At 47.3% G+C, this 16,794-nt stretch overlaps 1 protein-coding gene across 1 annotated transcript in view; it reads right to left on the bottom strand.

The window, feature by feature from the left end:
• ARHGEF5 (Rho guanine nucleotide exchange factor 5) overlaps positions 1-14,991 on the bottom strand; it is a 41,874-nt gene extending 26,883 nt beyond the window's left edge. Inside the window, exons 1-2 of the mRNA XM_054063406.1 lie at positions 14,951-14,991; positions 13,112-13,694 (exon numbers count right to left, since the gene is read on the bottom strand). Coding sequence (XP_053919381.1) covers positions 13,112-13,694; positions 14,951-14,991 — 624 coding nt within the window. The remainder of the gene's footprint in view (positions 1-13,111; positions 13,695-14,950) is intronic.
• Between the last annotated feature and the right edge of the window lie 1,803 nt (positions 14,992-16,794).

Below are 16,794 nucleotides of genomic sequence, written 5' to 3'. Positions count from 1 at the left end.
TTATGTGAGAAGTTTGGCTTACAATTAAGAAAAATGCATGCCTGGTCTTCAAGAGGTGTGGAAAAGCCCTGAAAACTAAAGTATGGCTCAAAAATTAGATCTCACTGCCTGGGTTTATCTTGATTTTTTTAAACCAAAATGTTAAGCCTTAACTTGTGACTAAGAAGAGCAAGGGCAATTCCCCCTCCACCTGATTACTGTTTTGCAGCAGTTGGGACTGATTACACCAAACTTGTTTGCAGAGTATTTAGTCCCGATCCAGTGAGCTACACGAGCCACCAGAAACTAAAAGACTGGCAGAGAAATACATTTGTGTTAACAAAGATGACTAATCAAATTTGTCAGGCCCAATTGAGGTATTTGCAGATATTCTGCTAAGTTCATCTGTTTATTGTCCAGTTCTAACAAGATGCAGAGCTCCTTCAATTCCTTCTGCTGCTGCTAACTGTACAGACCACCCAACACCATCTGCAGTCAGGTCCTAATAAATTTTGACTAAGACTTGATGCCCTTCCCTGAAATCCAGAATAGATTGAGGTAACACACATCCAGATTGCTTCTCCAATGTGCCAGTGCACACGTGACCATACAAGAGCCAGCTCAGGGAGTTGCCTAGCCAAAAAAACAACCCAGAAGCAGAATGATGTGAGCAGTCATAAAGGTGTGACACAGGAGGAACAGAAAAAAGATAAATAAAGGTAACAATAACAGCTCCCTGCAGTAGCCATACATGCAGATGTACAAGCTGTAGCAGCAGTTCCAAGGAATGGACAGGAAGCAGAAGCTGGGTGAAGGGCTGATGAGCGGGAAAGCAGAAACTTGGACTTAGACCTGAGTTATGGCAAAACCACACCCAGGATCTGCAAGCAAGTCCCCAACGCTCCAGTGCAGGTGTCTTGCCATGTGTGACTGCCAAGCACTTCAAACACAGAAACAGGTGCATCCTCACCAGACCACGCAGAACAGAAGTGCCAGAGCAGGGAAATTTCACATCTGCAGTACCGGTCCCCTGCTAGTAACATGCTTGCTGCCCTTCAGGTTAGAAGCAGGTACTACGGGAAGCAGGATATTCTAACTGGATTTACAGCCACTTCCAAAGAACCCATTACTTTAGGGTTTAATATTTCCTTGTCTTCTTGTTGCCACCGACACTACTGTTCCCATGAACCCAAACACATCCTTCTCCCATCAGCAAAAGACTGGGTATGAAAGAACCTTGCATGGCTGTCAGATCAACCCCAAGGAGCCAGGCCCCTGACAGCAGCTCTGAAAACAAGTAACAACAAGGAGATGCTAGAGAAAGCCCTGGAAACCTCCTCAAACCCTCTGCAAAGCCTAGCATGGAAATACTCCAAATAGAAGGGGAGGGGGGGGAATTTTTCTGACCTTGTCTTTCAGAATGACCAGTGAAAAGTTGAATAAATCAGGGTTTTAAATGGTGTAACTGATATACATAAATCTTACAAAATGCTTTTTATAACTAGCTTCACCAATTACATCTACCTTATTTCTAAGTTTATAGTAGTAATTAAAGCTCATAGATGATGTAGTTGAGATTTAGCATTAATTCCTAGTATTGTAATTAACACAGCATATTATAAAAATTAAAAACAAGAAAAGGAAAAAAAAAAAGTCAAGCCCAACAGGTACTACCTTGAAAAATAAATAAAGACACAGCACAGCCTGATCAACAATACCGATATTCTGTGTTTTAGCAATATTTTCACATGCAGTACAGCTCCAAGTCTCTATTCCTTTAAAGCATACATTTTTATATGAGCTCAGAAAGATCACTAGCATTTCTAGGATGTACTAATTACAGTATTTTCCCCATTTTCATTTTTCTGCATATGAATGAGGGGGCAGAGTCTGCTTACAACCACCCCCTAAAATAGTGCCCCTTGATGGCTTTTCAGATATTAGCTAAGCAATTAAAATCCTGGCATTGCTCTTCCGCACTCTTGAAGACAAACTCTGACTCAACAGGCCTATGGCTTCCTCAACCCCATGGCATGTAAAAATACCTTCCCCTTTCCCCTCCTAGGTCCCATCCTAAGAGATGGAGATGCAGAGGTGTAAAATCAAGTCTGCGTGCCTTAAGTTCACTGCAAGCTCATTATTTCAGTGTGTTAGTGAGAAATTAGAACACAAGGCAATTTAACTTGTAACAGTCACCATGACTAATAGTGTAATACAGACCCGATACATTTTCCTTCACCTCTTTTATGACACAATTACAAAATAATGCCAGCTCCAGCCAAGGAATGCAAAGTCCTCAGTACATTCATATCCACTAACCTATGCAAGCACTCATGCTATATTCTAAGTGAAGTTGTGCATATTTTAGCATGAATGAAGAACTTCCCCTGGGAAGCTATAGGCACCAGTCAAATGAAATCGAAGACAGCTCGCTGTCTTTCCCATGACCTGCAACAGGCTTTGATCAGTGGGGCATAAATAAACACATAAACATCCCACCTCTCCCAAGTTCAATGAGATACAGTGGAGTTCCTCCAGTTCCGCCTCACACGCAGCTCTCAGTTGTAACTTCTGACGTTACTCAAACTCACCTAAAGATGTTTATTGGACTTGCCACATTGCTTCACTGTGCTTGCAAAGAAGCCACCACAGGCATCAGCAAAGAGTGCCATCTGGCATCACTGTAGTTCAGAAAAGCTAAGAACAACAGAGGTGCTTGAAGGGAGAAGGATTGAGTGGGTACCAGCAAAGGGGGCAAGGATGTCAGCGGATCATACCCAATAATTAGGGAAGAATCAGAGCTCTCCTTCTTAGAATCTTCTTCCCAAACACCTTCCTGTAAGGAAAACGGGTCTTCAGTGTCACCTCTGCCAGGCTGCTGCACCAGGGAAACCAAGCTTTAGGCACAACTGTTCACTGACTGGTCCCTCGCCTCTGCCATATGTGACAGCCAGGAGGTCAACACACAGTGGACAAGCGCAGGGACACAAAGTGAGTGAGTGCTCCAAGTGCCCAGCTCAACAGGACAGAAGAACTGCAAGTAAGGCATAACGCCAAGGACAAGGCAAGAAGACAAGCAATGTCCCACCCTCACAGCAGGCTAAGCGAGAGGCTGAGGCAATGGCCCATGCCTAGGAGGGGCAGCAAAGCAGAAGTGTTTAAAAACCCGAGTTCAGCTACTGTAGAAGCAACGGTTCTGTCTGGTGGCAGATCCTGCAGCACTGACAGCTGTATCTGGCTACGACTTACTGCCAAGAGGCTGCTGAAGCGAAGAACAGCAACAGACTAGATTTGTCACATCAAGACGTGTGTCACACTAGGTAGTTCTTTACACACGAGGTATGACACAGGTCATGGTAGACTGGCTCCCAAGAAACAATCACATCCAAGAAAGTGTGTTTAGAACTATACCCACAGCAGGAGAGATCAGCATCGCTGCCTTGGTCACATACATCAGAAACATCCTGCACCCTGAACTTTTGGCTATTTCTGCTCTGATAGCATTTACCCTAGCAGAAGGTGACAAAGATGCACCTATAGGACTGCTGTTTCAGGTCTTGCCTCTACTAACAGTTTACAAAGAGTTAAACATTGTTTCACCTAGAAATTTCAAGATAGTGGATCCACAAAGGACAAATACAATCATGAGAAATATAATTCAGGCCAAAATAGGAACATGCACATTAGGACAGTAGGAGCTCACTCTCCGTAGTTCCACACTATGGCCATTCATTAAAGGAAGGATCTACAAAAAGCTTACATTATAGGCAAGTGGGTTTGGTTTGGTCTGGTTTTTTTTTTTTTCCCCAAGGCAAGTAAGAACTGTGCCTTCATCCCCTGACCTCACCCAGCAGAATCATCAGTTCCCAGTTCTGATAGTTTCCAGCAGTTTCTGTCTGTCTGAGGGTCATCTGTACAACCAGGTAATACCAACCCCTCCTACATCACAGACATGCTCTGAGGATTAGTCAAGGAGTGGCTGCTCAGTGCACTGAATATGTAAAGTCCTGTTATAAACTCTGTATCTAACTGCAACCCTAAGCAAAGTCTTATTTAAGCAATCCCTTCACCAACAAAAATACATTGACTTCTCATTCTGTTCTTTCCTGCTGTATCTTTGCCTCCAAGCTCTTCAAGATTCAAAACATGTTACTAAGATATATTCCTTTTGTGCTGCAGAGCTGCTTAGTACAAATGACAGACACATTTTTCACACAAATTAGTGGCCATAATTAGTGGTTTCAGCTCCTGCTGGAACAGTGTTACTCTGGTGTCATACTTGTGCTGTAAGGTTCTCACTGCCCAGTCAATGAAAGCCCCTGACCCATAACCTCACACACATCGGATATTCACGGTTGTCTGCTTCTCACAGTGTCTACGTTCAGAAGAGACCCTTTCCACAGTTCCATCAATTTAACGAGTTTAGGACATGCAGCATTGGCTATTTCTTGCTACCTCTAGGCACAAAACTCTCTCTACCAAATCGTTCTTTAAAACAAAGTCAGTGCTGTTGCGCATGCTTAGTTCAACACTCCTGCACGTTTGTATACTTTTTTGGTTCAAATTCACTTTGCTTATTCTTTTCCACTGTCACAATCAAATTTTTGTACAATGCCATCTTTTAAATTAACTTTTCAAAAGAAACATGCTAGTAAAACATAATACATTTCAGGGCAGATTTGCTTTTATACTGCGCCATTGAGCTTAAGATTTTTGTTTGTGCCAGTTTTCATTGCACATGCAATTCCACATATTTAATCTTTTCTTGTTCTGTTCTTTTTTCAAGTCATTTTGCAATGACTATTAGAGTCAGAGTTAATCCATTTTTCCCCTTTTACACTCGGATGCCTATTTTCATGCCTTTGACATAACTATTTTTACACACTGAGCAGCTGAACAGGTAAAAACGCTGCTGCCTACAGAATCAAGGAAAAATAGCTCTGGTATGTCTGATAACACCCACAGGGGAACTCAGCTGTCATGATTTTTCTATACACATAGCCAAAATTTTAGGCTGCTTCTTATGGCTTTGACCCTCCCTTGTGCCTGGTCAGAGTACACACTACGATGATATAACTGGCATGCCTGGCCTTGTTCTTCCAGCGTGAGGCACATTTCATTGCTCCAGCATACGTCTGAATTGGTCACCTTCCTTTCCTCGCCCCTCTTTGAAATGAAACAGCTCAGTTTACTCATTGTGCAGGGGTAGGTAGACACTTCAAGCAATATCAACGAAAGACTGCCCTCCCAGATGGCACAGGACTTGGACTGAAATGAGCAGCACTGACCCTGTGCCTACAGGAACATCTTTTATCTTCCCTTTCTGTCCATCCATGTGCACTAAGAGAACACCTAATCTTCCCAGTGGTGCCCAGTGATGATGGAGAGCAATGGTACAGTAAATTATTTCAACATAGAACCAGATATTGCTAAGAAATCAGTGAGTGACTTGAACAGTAAACCCATCTCCTTCAATCACTTGCACACTTAGGAAAACATGTCATGACCCATAATTTGCTATAAAAACAGGGATACTCCCACTTCTCTTTGCCTGTCTCCCCATAGCATTCTCTCTCTGCACCAAGGTTTGTCACAGACAAGAGTCTTGACAGCGCCGTGTGCTGTACTGCAGCCTTCTCAGAGTGAGCCCCACTGCCCTTCTTCCTTACCTATACTGGAAACGTGCCTTTCCAGAAAAAAACACCTTTGCTGGGAAGGGGTTGAGAAGGGAGAGAGAAGTGCATCATTCTAAAAACACTCATAAAATTCATCAGCTATACTGTACTCAGACTCAACCCTAAAATATCTCTATGAGCAAAGTGAGCTACTGAAAAAGAGTGATGCAGAGAAGCAACAATGTGAAGAGTCATCTGAGCCATCTGCAATACCCACGATCAAGACCAAATCCTCACCATTCTAAATACACAGTGACATACCATCCCTGTCCTGCAGGGCTGACAATATACTCTCTTCTACAAATCCAGCAACACAGGGGAAAGAGATACACACCATACCTTCTCAACTTCACTGCTATGCAGTCTGGCAGTCCTCACTTTCAAACACAGATTGTGAAGGGTAATTCACAAATGAGATGGACTCAAATGTTACAGGTAGATTACATTTCAAAGGTCTAGAGTTACCCCTGACACCTGCATTATGGAATACCTACAGTAAAATTTCTGTATTCAAACAGAAACTCAGGCTCAATCCATGCCAAAAGGATTTTACCTAGAGACCAGACCCGCGGTCAACACCATCAGTCTTTCTAGGCTATGGCACCCTTCCTTCTTCTGTGAAATGCTGTATACCAGCAAAGCTATACTCTGACTGGTGTACTCTTAGTAAGTTTCCACTAGCACCGCCTCACGGGACAGGGATCTCACAAAGACATAAGGGTCCTGCTAAGATTTATCCTATTCAAAGAATATATTTGCAGGCATTTTTGAAAGTTACATCTGTAAATTTTTGTGAGTTTCAAGTGTACATACCATAAGGCTTATATGTGCTTATTTTTGTAGCTACTCAGCTACACAGTGGGGAAAGCATCTTCTTAATGTTCTCATCCCACTGCTGATCATAGAATCATAGAATAGTTAGGGTTGGAAAGGACCTTAAAGATCATCCAGTTCCAAACCCTCTGCCCTGGGCAGGCACACCTCCCACCAGACCAGGCTGTTCAAGGCCCCATCCAACCTGGCCTTGAACACCTCCAGGGATGGGGCATCCACAACTTCCCTGGGCAACTTGTGCCAGTGCCTCACCAATCTCATCATGAAGAAATTCTTCCTTATGTCTAGTCTAAACCTGCCTCTCTCCAGTTTATACCCATTGCCCCTAGTCCTATCACTACAAGCCTGTATGAACAGTCCCTCCCCAGCTTCCTTGAAGGGCCCCTTCAGTTACTGGAAAGTCACTATAAGGTCTCCTCAGAGCCTTCTCTTCTCCAGACTGAACAACCCCAACTCTCTCAGCCTCTCCTCATAGCAGAGGTGCTCCAGCCTTCTGATCATCTTTGTAGCCCTCCTCTGGACCTGTTCCAACAGTTCCATATCCTTCTTATGCTGGGGATTCCAGAACTGGATACAATAATCCAGATGAGGTCTCACAAGAGAGGAATAGAAAGGCAGAATCACCTCCCTCGACCTGCTGGCCACACTTCTTTTGGTGCAGCGCAGGCTACGTTTGGCCTTCTGGGCTGCTAGCACACATTGCCAGCTCATATTGAGCTTCTCATCAATCAGCACACCCAAGTCCTTCTCCGCAGGTTTGCTCTCTGATGTATGTTTTAATTTAACACTGATCTGGACATCTATTTCATTTATTAAATGAATATGCAAGTGTAGCCATTGCAGCCACCTTGTGGCAGCTGTGAACAAGGACCACATCCAACAGGTTACAGGTCTGCTTGTAACCCAGACTCGTGCCTTGCACCACATGTGCCCTGATTATCTCAGGGCTTCTGCGATCTGAGCAAATTATGCCCTGTCATGACTGGGATACTAATCCCCTCATTTTGGATCCTCAAACTCTACTGTTGGATCCATCGATGAAACAGCAGCTGTTCCTCACCTCTCCTTCTCCAGTCACACCTTGTACAAGGCTGGGTCTGCTCACCAGTGTATGGCTCTGTTCTGCCCACAGATGCCTAATGCAGGGGACCATCAAGCTTTTGGATCCCACTGGGCATCACCTCAACTTACCCAGATAAGGGTTTTGGAACTCACATGTACAATAAGTGGCAGGAACTCCACAAGGAGTTCCAGCAAGGCCAGGGCAGCAGACCTCACACACTAAGAACCCACATGCAGCTAGATGCTCAGCTTTCAACTACAAAGAGGAAGATAGACGTCTGTACATCATATACTTCTACATGACTTACTGCAAACAGGATATGTTCTCAGGAAGCTAATTTATGGCCAGCTCTGCTTTAATCCAGTATTTTCTGAGCAGCAGGTTCATGTGATTCCTCCCACTTCAGTTTACTTCTCGTATAACATCCAATTACAGTTTCTGTAGCCACTCCTCCTCAACCTCCTTTAGCACCAGAACGCCTTCTACTTCTTTGTATACACTTTCATATGTGTCTCTTTACATACATTCATTTGTAGACATGTCATGGTAATCACCTCTCCCCCTTCTAAATTTTTCCCACTATCAAAGCCAATAGCCCTCTCTCTAACCTTTCTCTGAACTAGTACTAACGTCATGAGGATTTCTTCCTTGACTTCATCTAGCTGTAATTCAACCCCCAAACCGTGAGCTCAAAATGAGTCTCCATCACAGGCTCAGTTCCACATGCCCTGCAGCATTCAGCATTGCACTTGAAGGAATGGCATTTAAAACAATAGATAGGGAATGGATTTTGTCCCAGCAAATGAATTCCACTAAAAAAGCAAGAAAGTCACTTGTTGCTGGAAGACACAAGAGTAACAAAGGTTTCCCAAAAGGTTACACCACCTGCTCAGACACTGAAAATTACAAGAGAACCTCACATCTAGAATGCACAAATAAATTAGCTTGCAGCTTTTCTGCACGGATGAACCTTTCATAGGTATCAGTATGTCACAACCAACACTCAGACCTTCTCTGTATGTTATACACTCTTTCCCATGTAAATCTAACTCCAACACAGACTTCTTAACCAAAGTCAAATGCAGCTGACCTAAACCCAGTTCTCCCAAGTCACACAACTCAGTTACATGGGCTACTGAGCAAATCAGGGCAACTATTCTCACATATCTGCTGCAAAGAGAAGATGAAAAAATAGATTAGCCTCCATTAAGATTTAAGGTAAGGTGTGCTTGTAACAATTCCTGTGTCTCAAGCCTTAGTTTCACAAGTGCTTTAGCTTGCCAAAAGGAGTCCCATCCTCTGAACTCCTTATTCCCACCCCCACACTGCCCTTTCTCTTCTGGTGGTGTAAGCATACGTATGGTCTCACAACGAATCAGAGCAGGGTACCAGCGTGGATGTCAACAGGTAGGCACAACAGCTTCTTTCAAAGGCAGTGCCAGTTGAGAGGCTTTGTGCAACTGCAGCCTGTTTATCTGAGCACAGAAAAGTAGGAACTAAATGTACAATTCCCTCTTGCATCTAATCCAGCATAGACTTCAGGTGCCCCTAAAAGAGGTAGTCCCTCTCCTTATTTCTCAAGCCCAACGGCACACTTCCCTTCTGCATCAGACCTATCACCATCCAGCCACATGGCAAGCTGATCCAACTTCCAGATGCAAAAGCAGAGTCATCTCTTTTGTTTAGGGAAGGGGGTTCAGTTGCAGCAGTGATTGAACCAACTCAGAGCTGCTTGGTCGCTAGATCTGATCCAAAGGAATCAGCAGGAGCTTACAGTCAGGACTGGATAAGGAATGCATCATTCCTTTACCAGTAGCCTGTAGTTACAATGGATTAACCATGTGAAGCCGTACTCCAAGCAACACAAATTATTCAATTACATTTCTCTGAGAGCCCCGTCTGCACATGGATTGATCAGCTAGGTGCACTCAGCCGCTGCTCTAAATCATGCCAGTCACCCCAGGACTCCTGTTCCACAATTGCTTTTTCCCAGAAGCAAGGTTATTAGCACGGATAACAGCTGTAAGCATGTGGTACAATAGGCCATCTTTTTGCTGGAATGTGTCACCCTGGCAGCAACAGGCTCTGTAATCTGGCATGAAAATGTGTAGCAAGACTTTGTGGTTAGGAACCAGGCTGGACAGCTTGAGATAAGAAATGAGCGAGGGCAATCAGTCGTTGGAATAATTTACCTGAGGAACCAGTGCAGTTTATCTTGAAATCTTCATATCTTGAAATCAACACTAGGTACTTTTCTAATAGAACTTTGGATTTGATGCAGTGATAACCAGCTGGGAACATAAATACTTGCTGGCTGTCAGAACAATGCATCTGTCCCCAAATGGCTGAACATGCCCTATACGATCCCCTCACAGAAGAGGGAAACAATTTCTGTGCGTTTCAAGTGCCACAACAAAAGAACCCAACTACACCTGCAGTGAAGACACTTTTAAGTACCTCATTAAAAGATAAAATGGGAATTCAGTGGGGAGCTGCAAAACTAAAAGGAATTACTGAGAGTGGTGAAGCACTGGAACAGGATGTCCAGGGAAATGGTGGAGTCACCATCTCTGGAAGTATTAAAAAAAACATGTAGATGGGGCACTTTGGGACATGGTTTAGTTGGTATGGTGGGGCTGGGCTGATGGTTGGACTGGATGATCTTAGAGGTCTTTTCCAACCCTAACAATTCTATGATTCTACTAAACTTATCATGCGTGACTACTGAAATAAGTTAGCTATGTATAATTTAGCTAAACAGTAACTAAGTAGCCAACACCAAACTCCAAAGACACCAGATGACAGAAAGCACAATAATTCTTATAATGAAGTATTCATAGGAAAAATAATATTTCGATTATGAATTTGAAATCCCTTGCAGGTTGTTTCTTAAATTTTGCCTGGAATAACCATAGAGAGTGAACATGAGTGAACATAATTTGCATGAATACAAATTAAATAAAACAGCCCACTTCAAACCAGTCTGCTCTTCAGAAAGCACTTGAAATAAGTGAACAATAAGAAAGGAGAAGACTCAACAGAACAGGAGCAAGACCATCTGTCCAAAGTTAATGGGATGAAACAAAAGTGCCAGGGAACAGACTCTTACTGGCAAAATCCATCAGGATGCACAAGGAGTTCCCAGAAGAAGCATTCGAGTCCCACTGTTTCAGACAGCAAGAACAAGGGAACAGGGGGCTTCAATAGGAGAACCAGCCTCAAGCCTATTGTCGCCAGCAATTACACCACGTAACCCCACTCACAGATTTATCGAGACCGCTAGGCTACTGCACAGACAGTACAGTACAAACGCTGCGCTGAGTCACAGCTTGGGAAAAATGCGATTCTCAACATGGAAGCCAGCTGAGCTGTTTCCAGATATTAAAAGTAATAGATAATTTTGAAGAATTTTTATTTGATACAACTTGAAGCCTGATTTACGGATGCCTCCTCCTCACCAGTTGTGGTTCTGAAATCTGGGTCATCCATACATTATTCCTCAATACGAAGCCACCTCCCTTCCCGCAACCCTTTAAAAGGACTCTGCCTTTATCCACGCAATTAGATTACAAGAAACTCCAAAACATAAGAGGAGTTCTCAAAATTGCAACAATACGTTACAATGTGGCTTGGGCAGGATTGGGCACAGAAGCCAAGAGCATTCACATCCACCAGCTCCTTGTCTGCAACAGGTCAACACAGATGAGTTGAGCTCAGATCTCCTTCCCTGCCCCTGTCTTCCCCACCAGGTTTAATCCAGGTCTTATCCAGCCTCTGGGAATAAAGCATCAAATGCAAGGATAACAGAGGTGCTGGGGGGTGGAGAATGGGTCAGGCTAGAGCTCAAAAGCCAGGTTCTTTAGGGTGCCGAGGTTGCTACCAGAGCTGCTGCAGTGGATGTGGGGAAGAGAAAGGAAACGAGTAGCACACAGGTATCACAGAACCATACAAGGTTCAACAAGGCCAAGTGCAAGGTCCTACACCTGGGTCAGGGCAATCTGCTGTTTCAATACAGGATGTGGGATGATGTGATTGAGAGCAGCCCTGCAGAGAAGAACTTGGGGGTGCTGGTCAACGAGAAGCTCAACATGAGCCGGCAATGTGCGCTCGCAGCCCAGTATGCCAAACGTGTCCTGGGCTGCATCAAAAGAAATGTGGCCAGCAGGTCGAGGGAGGGGATTCTGCCCCTCTGCTCCACTCTCACGAGACTTCATCTGGAGTACTGCGTCCAGTTCTGGAATCCCCAGCATAAGAAGGATATGGAACTGTTGGAAGAGATTCACAGGAAGGCTACAAAGGTGATCAGAGGGCTGGAGCACCTCCCACACAAAGACAGGCTGAGAGAGTTGAGGTTGTTCAGTCTGGAGAAGACTCTGAGGAGGTCTTAGAGCAGCTTCCAGTATCTGAAGGGGCTCCAAGAAAGCTGGAGAGGGACTTTGTAGAAGAGCATGGAGTGATAGGATGAGGGGAAAAGGCTTTAAATTGGAAGGGGCGGGGGGGAGAAGATTTAGATGAGACATTAGGAAGAAATTTTTCACGGGGGGGGGGGGGGGCGGGGGTGGTACTGGCACAGGTTGCCCAGGGAAGCTGTGGCTGCCCCATTCCTGGAGGTGTTCAAGGCCAGGCTGGATGGGGCCTTGGGCAGCCTGGTCTGGTGGGAGGTGTCCCTGCCCATGGCAGAGGAGTGGAACCGGATGATCCTTAAGGTCCCTTCTAACCCAAACTCTTCCGTGACTCTATGCATTTGGGGTTGGGTTGAAGGGACCTCCAAGCCCACCCAGTTCCACACCCCTGCCATGGCCAAGGACACCTCCCGCTGGATCTCGCCTTTCGCTCCCCTGCCTTCCCTCCGTGACAGGTCACGAGGCGCCAACCAGCGGAGCAAGGACAACAACAACGTGTCCAGAGTTCAAGCACAGCCCCGAGACTCCCGGGGCCACGGGCAGCCCGGCTCGAAGCTCAAAAGCGAACAACACCGTAGGATCGCGCTTCCTGCGGGAAGAGGATCCTCCGGCTGCCGGCAGCCCGCGACGGGGCCTGGGCTCGGGGCGGACCGACCTGCCGCGGGGCGAGGAGCGGGCGGGGAAGCGAAGCTGCCGGGGCGCGGAGCCGGCGGAGGGGGGATCTGCAGGCGAGGGGCGGAGGGAGCGGAGCTAGTGGCGGGGGCGCGGAGAGGGGCGCGGAGTAGGGGGAGCGGAGCTGCCGGGGCGCGGAGGCCGCCGTGGAAGCTGCGGCACCCGGAGCCTCGCTGGCAGCGGCGGCCCCTTCGCCGCCCTCCCCTCCTCCCTCCCCAAGCAGGAACCGGCCCGGCGGGGCCCACGCAGTCCCCGCGGCGGAGGCGGCCCCTCCCCGCGCACCCACACCTGCGCGCTGCAGGGACCGGCGCCCCGGCCCGGCCCGGGACCCGCTCCCCAGCCCCCTCGGGGCCCGGAATGAATGGGGGGGACGGGGAGGGGGATCGCGACGCTGCCCTCCCCCACACACTCCCACCGCTCTCCCCAACCCGGCCCGCGGGCAGCGGCCACCCCGAGCCCCGCGGAGACCCCCGGACCCCCCGTACCTGCGCCGCGCTCCCACGGCCGCGCCGGGCGGCGCTGCCCCCCGCCCCGGCAGCCGCGTCCCCGCAGGTTGTGCGGCGGGCGGCGCGGCTCCAGGTGAGCCGGGCACACCTACAGGAAGGCAGGCGGGACGCCCTGATTGGGTGCGGGACGCGCCCGGCGGCCGGCGCGGGGCAGGGAGGGAGCGGCCGCCGCCCCGGCACTGCGTGCCCCACTCCCAGAGCTGGGATCCGCTCCCACCGAGCCAGTGCCGGGTTCGGGATCCGCTCCCACGGCCCGGGATCCGCTCCCACCAAGTGCCGAGTTCGGGATCCGCTCCCACCCAGTGCCGAGTTCGGGATCCGCTCCCACGGCCCGGGATCCGCTCCTACCCGGCGCCGGGATCTGGGATCCGCTCCCACCCAGTGAGGTCCGGGATCCGCTCCCACCCAGCGCCGGGTCCCGGTTTGTTTGTTTGTTTTGTTTATTGCAACGGGGGCAATAATTGCGTCTCCCCCCCATCCGGGTTTGGGGGCAAAGGTGCTTAGGGCTTGGTTCCTTTGCCACCAGGGCGAAAGCGGAGCGAGTGCACCTGACCCCGGACAGCTGGATCATCTGGACAGTTGGATCACCTGCACAGCCTTATCACCTGGACAGGCTGGATCGATGGGCTGAGGCCAGCTGGATGAGGTTCAACAAGGCCAAGTGCCGGATCCTGCGCTTGGGGCACAACAACCCCTTGCAGTGCTACAGGGTTGGGGAAGAATGGCTAGAAAGCTGCCTGGAGGAGAAGGGCCTGGGGTTGTTGGTTGACAGCGGCTGAACATGAACCAGCAGTGTGCTCAGGTGGCCAAGAAGGCCAATGACATCTTGGCCTGTGTCAGAAACAGCATGGCCAGCAGGGCCAGAGAAGTGAGTCTTTCCCTGTACTCGGCATCAGGGCGAGTTCGAATACTGGGTTCGGGCTTGGGTCCCTCACTACAAGAAGGACATTGAGGTCCTGTAGTGCGTCCAGACAAGGACAACAAAGCTGGTGAAGGGGCTGGAGAACAAGGGTTATGAGGAGCTGCTGAGGGAACTGGGGTTGTTTAGCCTATAGAAGAGGATGCTGAAGGGAGACCTTTTCACTGTCTACAACTCCCTCAAAGGAGGTTGTAGTGAGGCAGATGTTGGTCTCTTCTCCCAAGTGAGAGGTGATAGGATGAGAAGAGTTGGCCTCAAACTGTGCCAGGGGATGTTCAGATTAGACATCAGGAAAAAATTCTTCACCAAAAGGGTTATCAAGCACTGTCAGAGGCTGCCCAGGGAGGTGGTTGAGTCACCGTCCCTGGGGGTATTTAAAAGACAGACAGATGAAGTGCTCTGGGATATGATTTAGTAGTGGACAGGTATGGCTAGGCTTGATGATCTTGAACGTTTTTTCCAACCTAGTGAGTCTATGATTCTGTGACCCATAATGATTCTATGATTCGCTGATCCCAGGAACCCTGACTGGCTCAACAAACAGAGGGGCATTTTACTTTTTATTATTATTGTTAATAATAATAATAATTTTTCATTACCTGAGTCTCTTGTTTTCCCACTTAAGATCATCTAGTTGAAGATGTGCCTGCTCACTGCAGGGAGGTTGGACTAGATTACCTTTATGGTCCCTTCCAGTCCAAACCATTCTATGATTCTATGATCTCTCCTTAACTTTGCATTCATGAAGCCTCCTAATTGTATTTCATCCCAACAGGCAGCCTGTTGTTTTTTTTTTTTTTAAGGAAAAGCTACACGTGGTGGGGCTTTGCTTCTGCAGCATCACACTCCCCCAGAAGCAGCACACTGAAAGCACTACTTAGCCAGGCATAAAATCATACCTGTATTTGCTACTGCTTTCTGATTCAATTAATACTTTCATTCGTGTGGATTAATCATTTCATCATAGTGCATTGGCTTCTGCAGTTGAGATTCCTGTTCCACACCACTGCTTTTACAGAGAGGAAATGGATGCTTCAAATTCCCGCAAGCCAAAAGACTGGGGAAACCAACTCTGGATCTTGTTCTTATTGGGTTGGTGCTCAAACCTCTGGGACATTAAATAAATAAGTGATGCTTCTTCCTACTGCATTTTATAAGTCTGTAGCGGCTGGCAGTAGGCTGGAGTTGGACGTCTTGACTGGAAAATGTCACCTCTGTCATCCAGAAAAGGACAACGCTTTGTCTAAGGAGGACTTAATCTTTACCCCTCTCCTTAGCACCTCCAGCAGCTTCAGAGGCAGTTTTCTATTTGCCTTTGTGAATCATATCCTGGGGTGTCTTGCTTTCCCCTGCCCGTTGCACAGAGTTTGAGTGCCTGACTTTTTTTCTTCATGCATTACATAGGGTGAAGAAGTTATGAAGTCATATTGTGCAGCTCTCCATCTCACAATATCTATATCCTTCTGGGGGCAAAGCTCTCCTTCGCTAGCTTGATGGGAACTGGATTCCTAACTTCCATGCAGACTCATGCAAAATTACTGCAATGCCATTAAGATATTTCTGCCAGTGTCATGGAGGGAAGATAGATGAAGAATAGTTGTGCTATAGAATCACTGAGGCTGGCTGGCACTTCTGGAGATCATCGAGCCCATCCCCCAGCTCAAAACAGGGTCAGCTGGAGCAGGCTGCCCAGGGCTGTGTCCAGTTGGGTTGTTAATATCTCCATGGATGGAGACTCCACAATCTCCCTGGGCAGTTTAACGACCCTCATGCTAAAAGAAAGAGTTTTCTTACATTTAAAACATCCACACATATGGAGTGCTGCACAATGTGAGCAAGAGAGGTCATGTCCCATGCTGGGAATACTCCCACTTCTCCTTTAGAAAGGTGAGTTACAGTGAGTCAGTGTGAGGGTCCTCTCTCAGCAGGAGAGCCAGAATTAGTAGGAAGCAGGACAAAAAGCAGCAAAGAGGTGTCCCAGGTGGATTAGGCTGCGTGGTCTCTTATGTCAGCCCACCAAATGCTGGGCTACAGCAAGTGTATACCCCGAATATCCCTTCCCCCCTCCAAGGGAACACTCATTTTTCAAAGAGTGCCAAAAGCAGGGTCCTCCTGTCCCTTGATATGCTTCTGCTTCCTGCAGTGCCTTGTACTACCTGAATACACCGTGGCCTCAGTGGGCTGAGAGTCTGCACCTCCCACTCAGACATCTTCATTGTAAATATCCCGTCCGGCTAGGATCCTGTGCTGTCCTCACTACTCCTTAGCAGAACTTACTCTGACTTAAGCTTTTACTATGTGCATAGGACACAGTTGTAAACGTAAAGAGCCAGGCAGAAAGCAGGACAGAAGCGGCAGTTTTAGTAACTCTTAATTAAGCTGCTGACATGTCAGAAGTGCCGTAAGGGGTCTATGGATCTTCTTTAACTAAAATCATTTGGTGAGCCCACACTCCTTGGAAACCCAAATAACTTCCCTGGACATGTTTAGCAGCTACACCTTCCTCCAAGAAGATGTAAACTAGTGTATACGGAACAAAAACCCTTATAAGATTGGGAAGAAACAGAATACTGAACTTGCAAACTAAACCAGAGTAAGCTTATACAAGCTGCAAGTAAAACACCCATCCAGAGTCAGTTAGGTCATGGCTGTTTCCTTCTTTTCAGGCTTGTTGTGAGCAACCAGTGGTAATCCAGTTGTGAGCATCCTGAAATTCAGTCATCTCTTTTTCTGCCCCTTCTTT

This window comes from Cuculus canorus, chromosome 1 (genome assembly GCF_017976375.1).
Source record: "Cuculus canorus isolate bCucCan1 chromosome 1, bCucCan1.pri, whole genome shotgun sequence".
NCBI classification, from domain to species: domain Eukaryota; kingdom Metazoa; phylum Chordata; class Aves; order Cuculiformes; family Cuculidae; genus Cuculus; species Cuculus canorus.
Note: the sequence above shows the minus strand (reverse complement) of the source record. Positions and strands in the feature narration are given on the sequence as shown.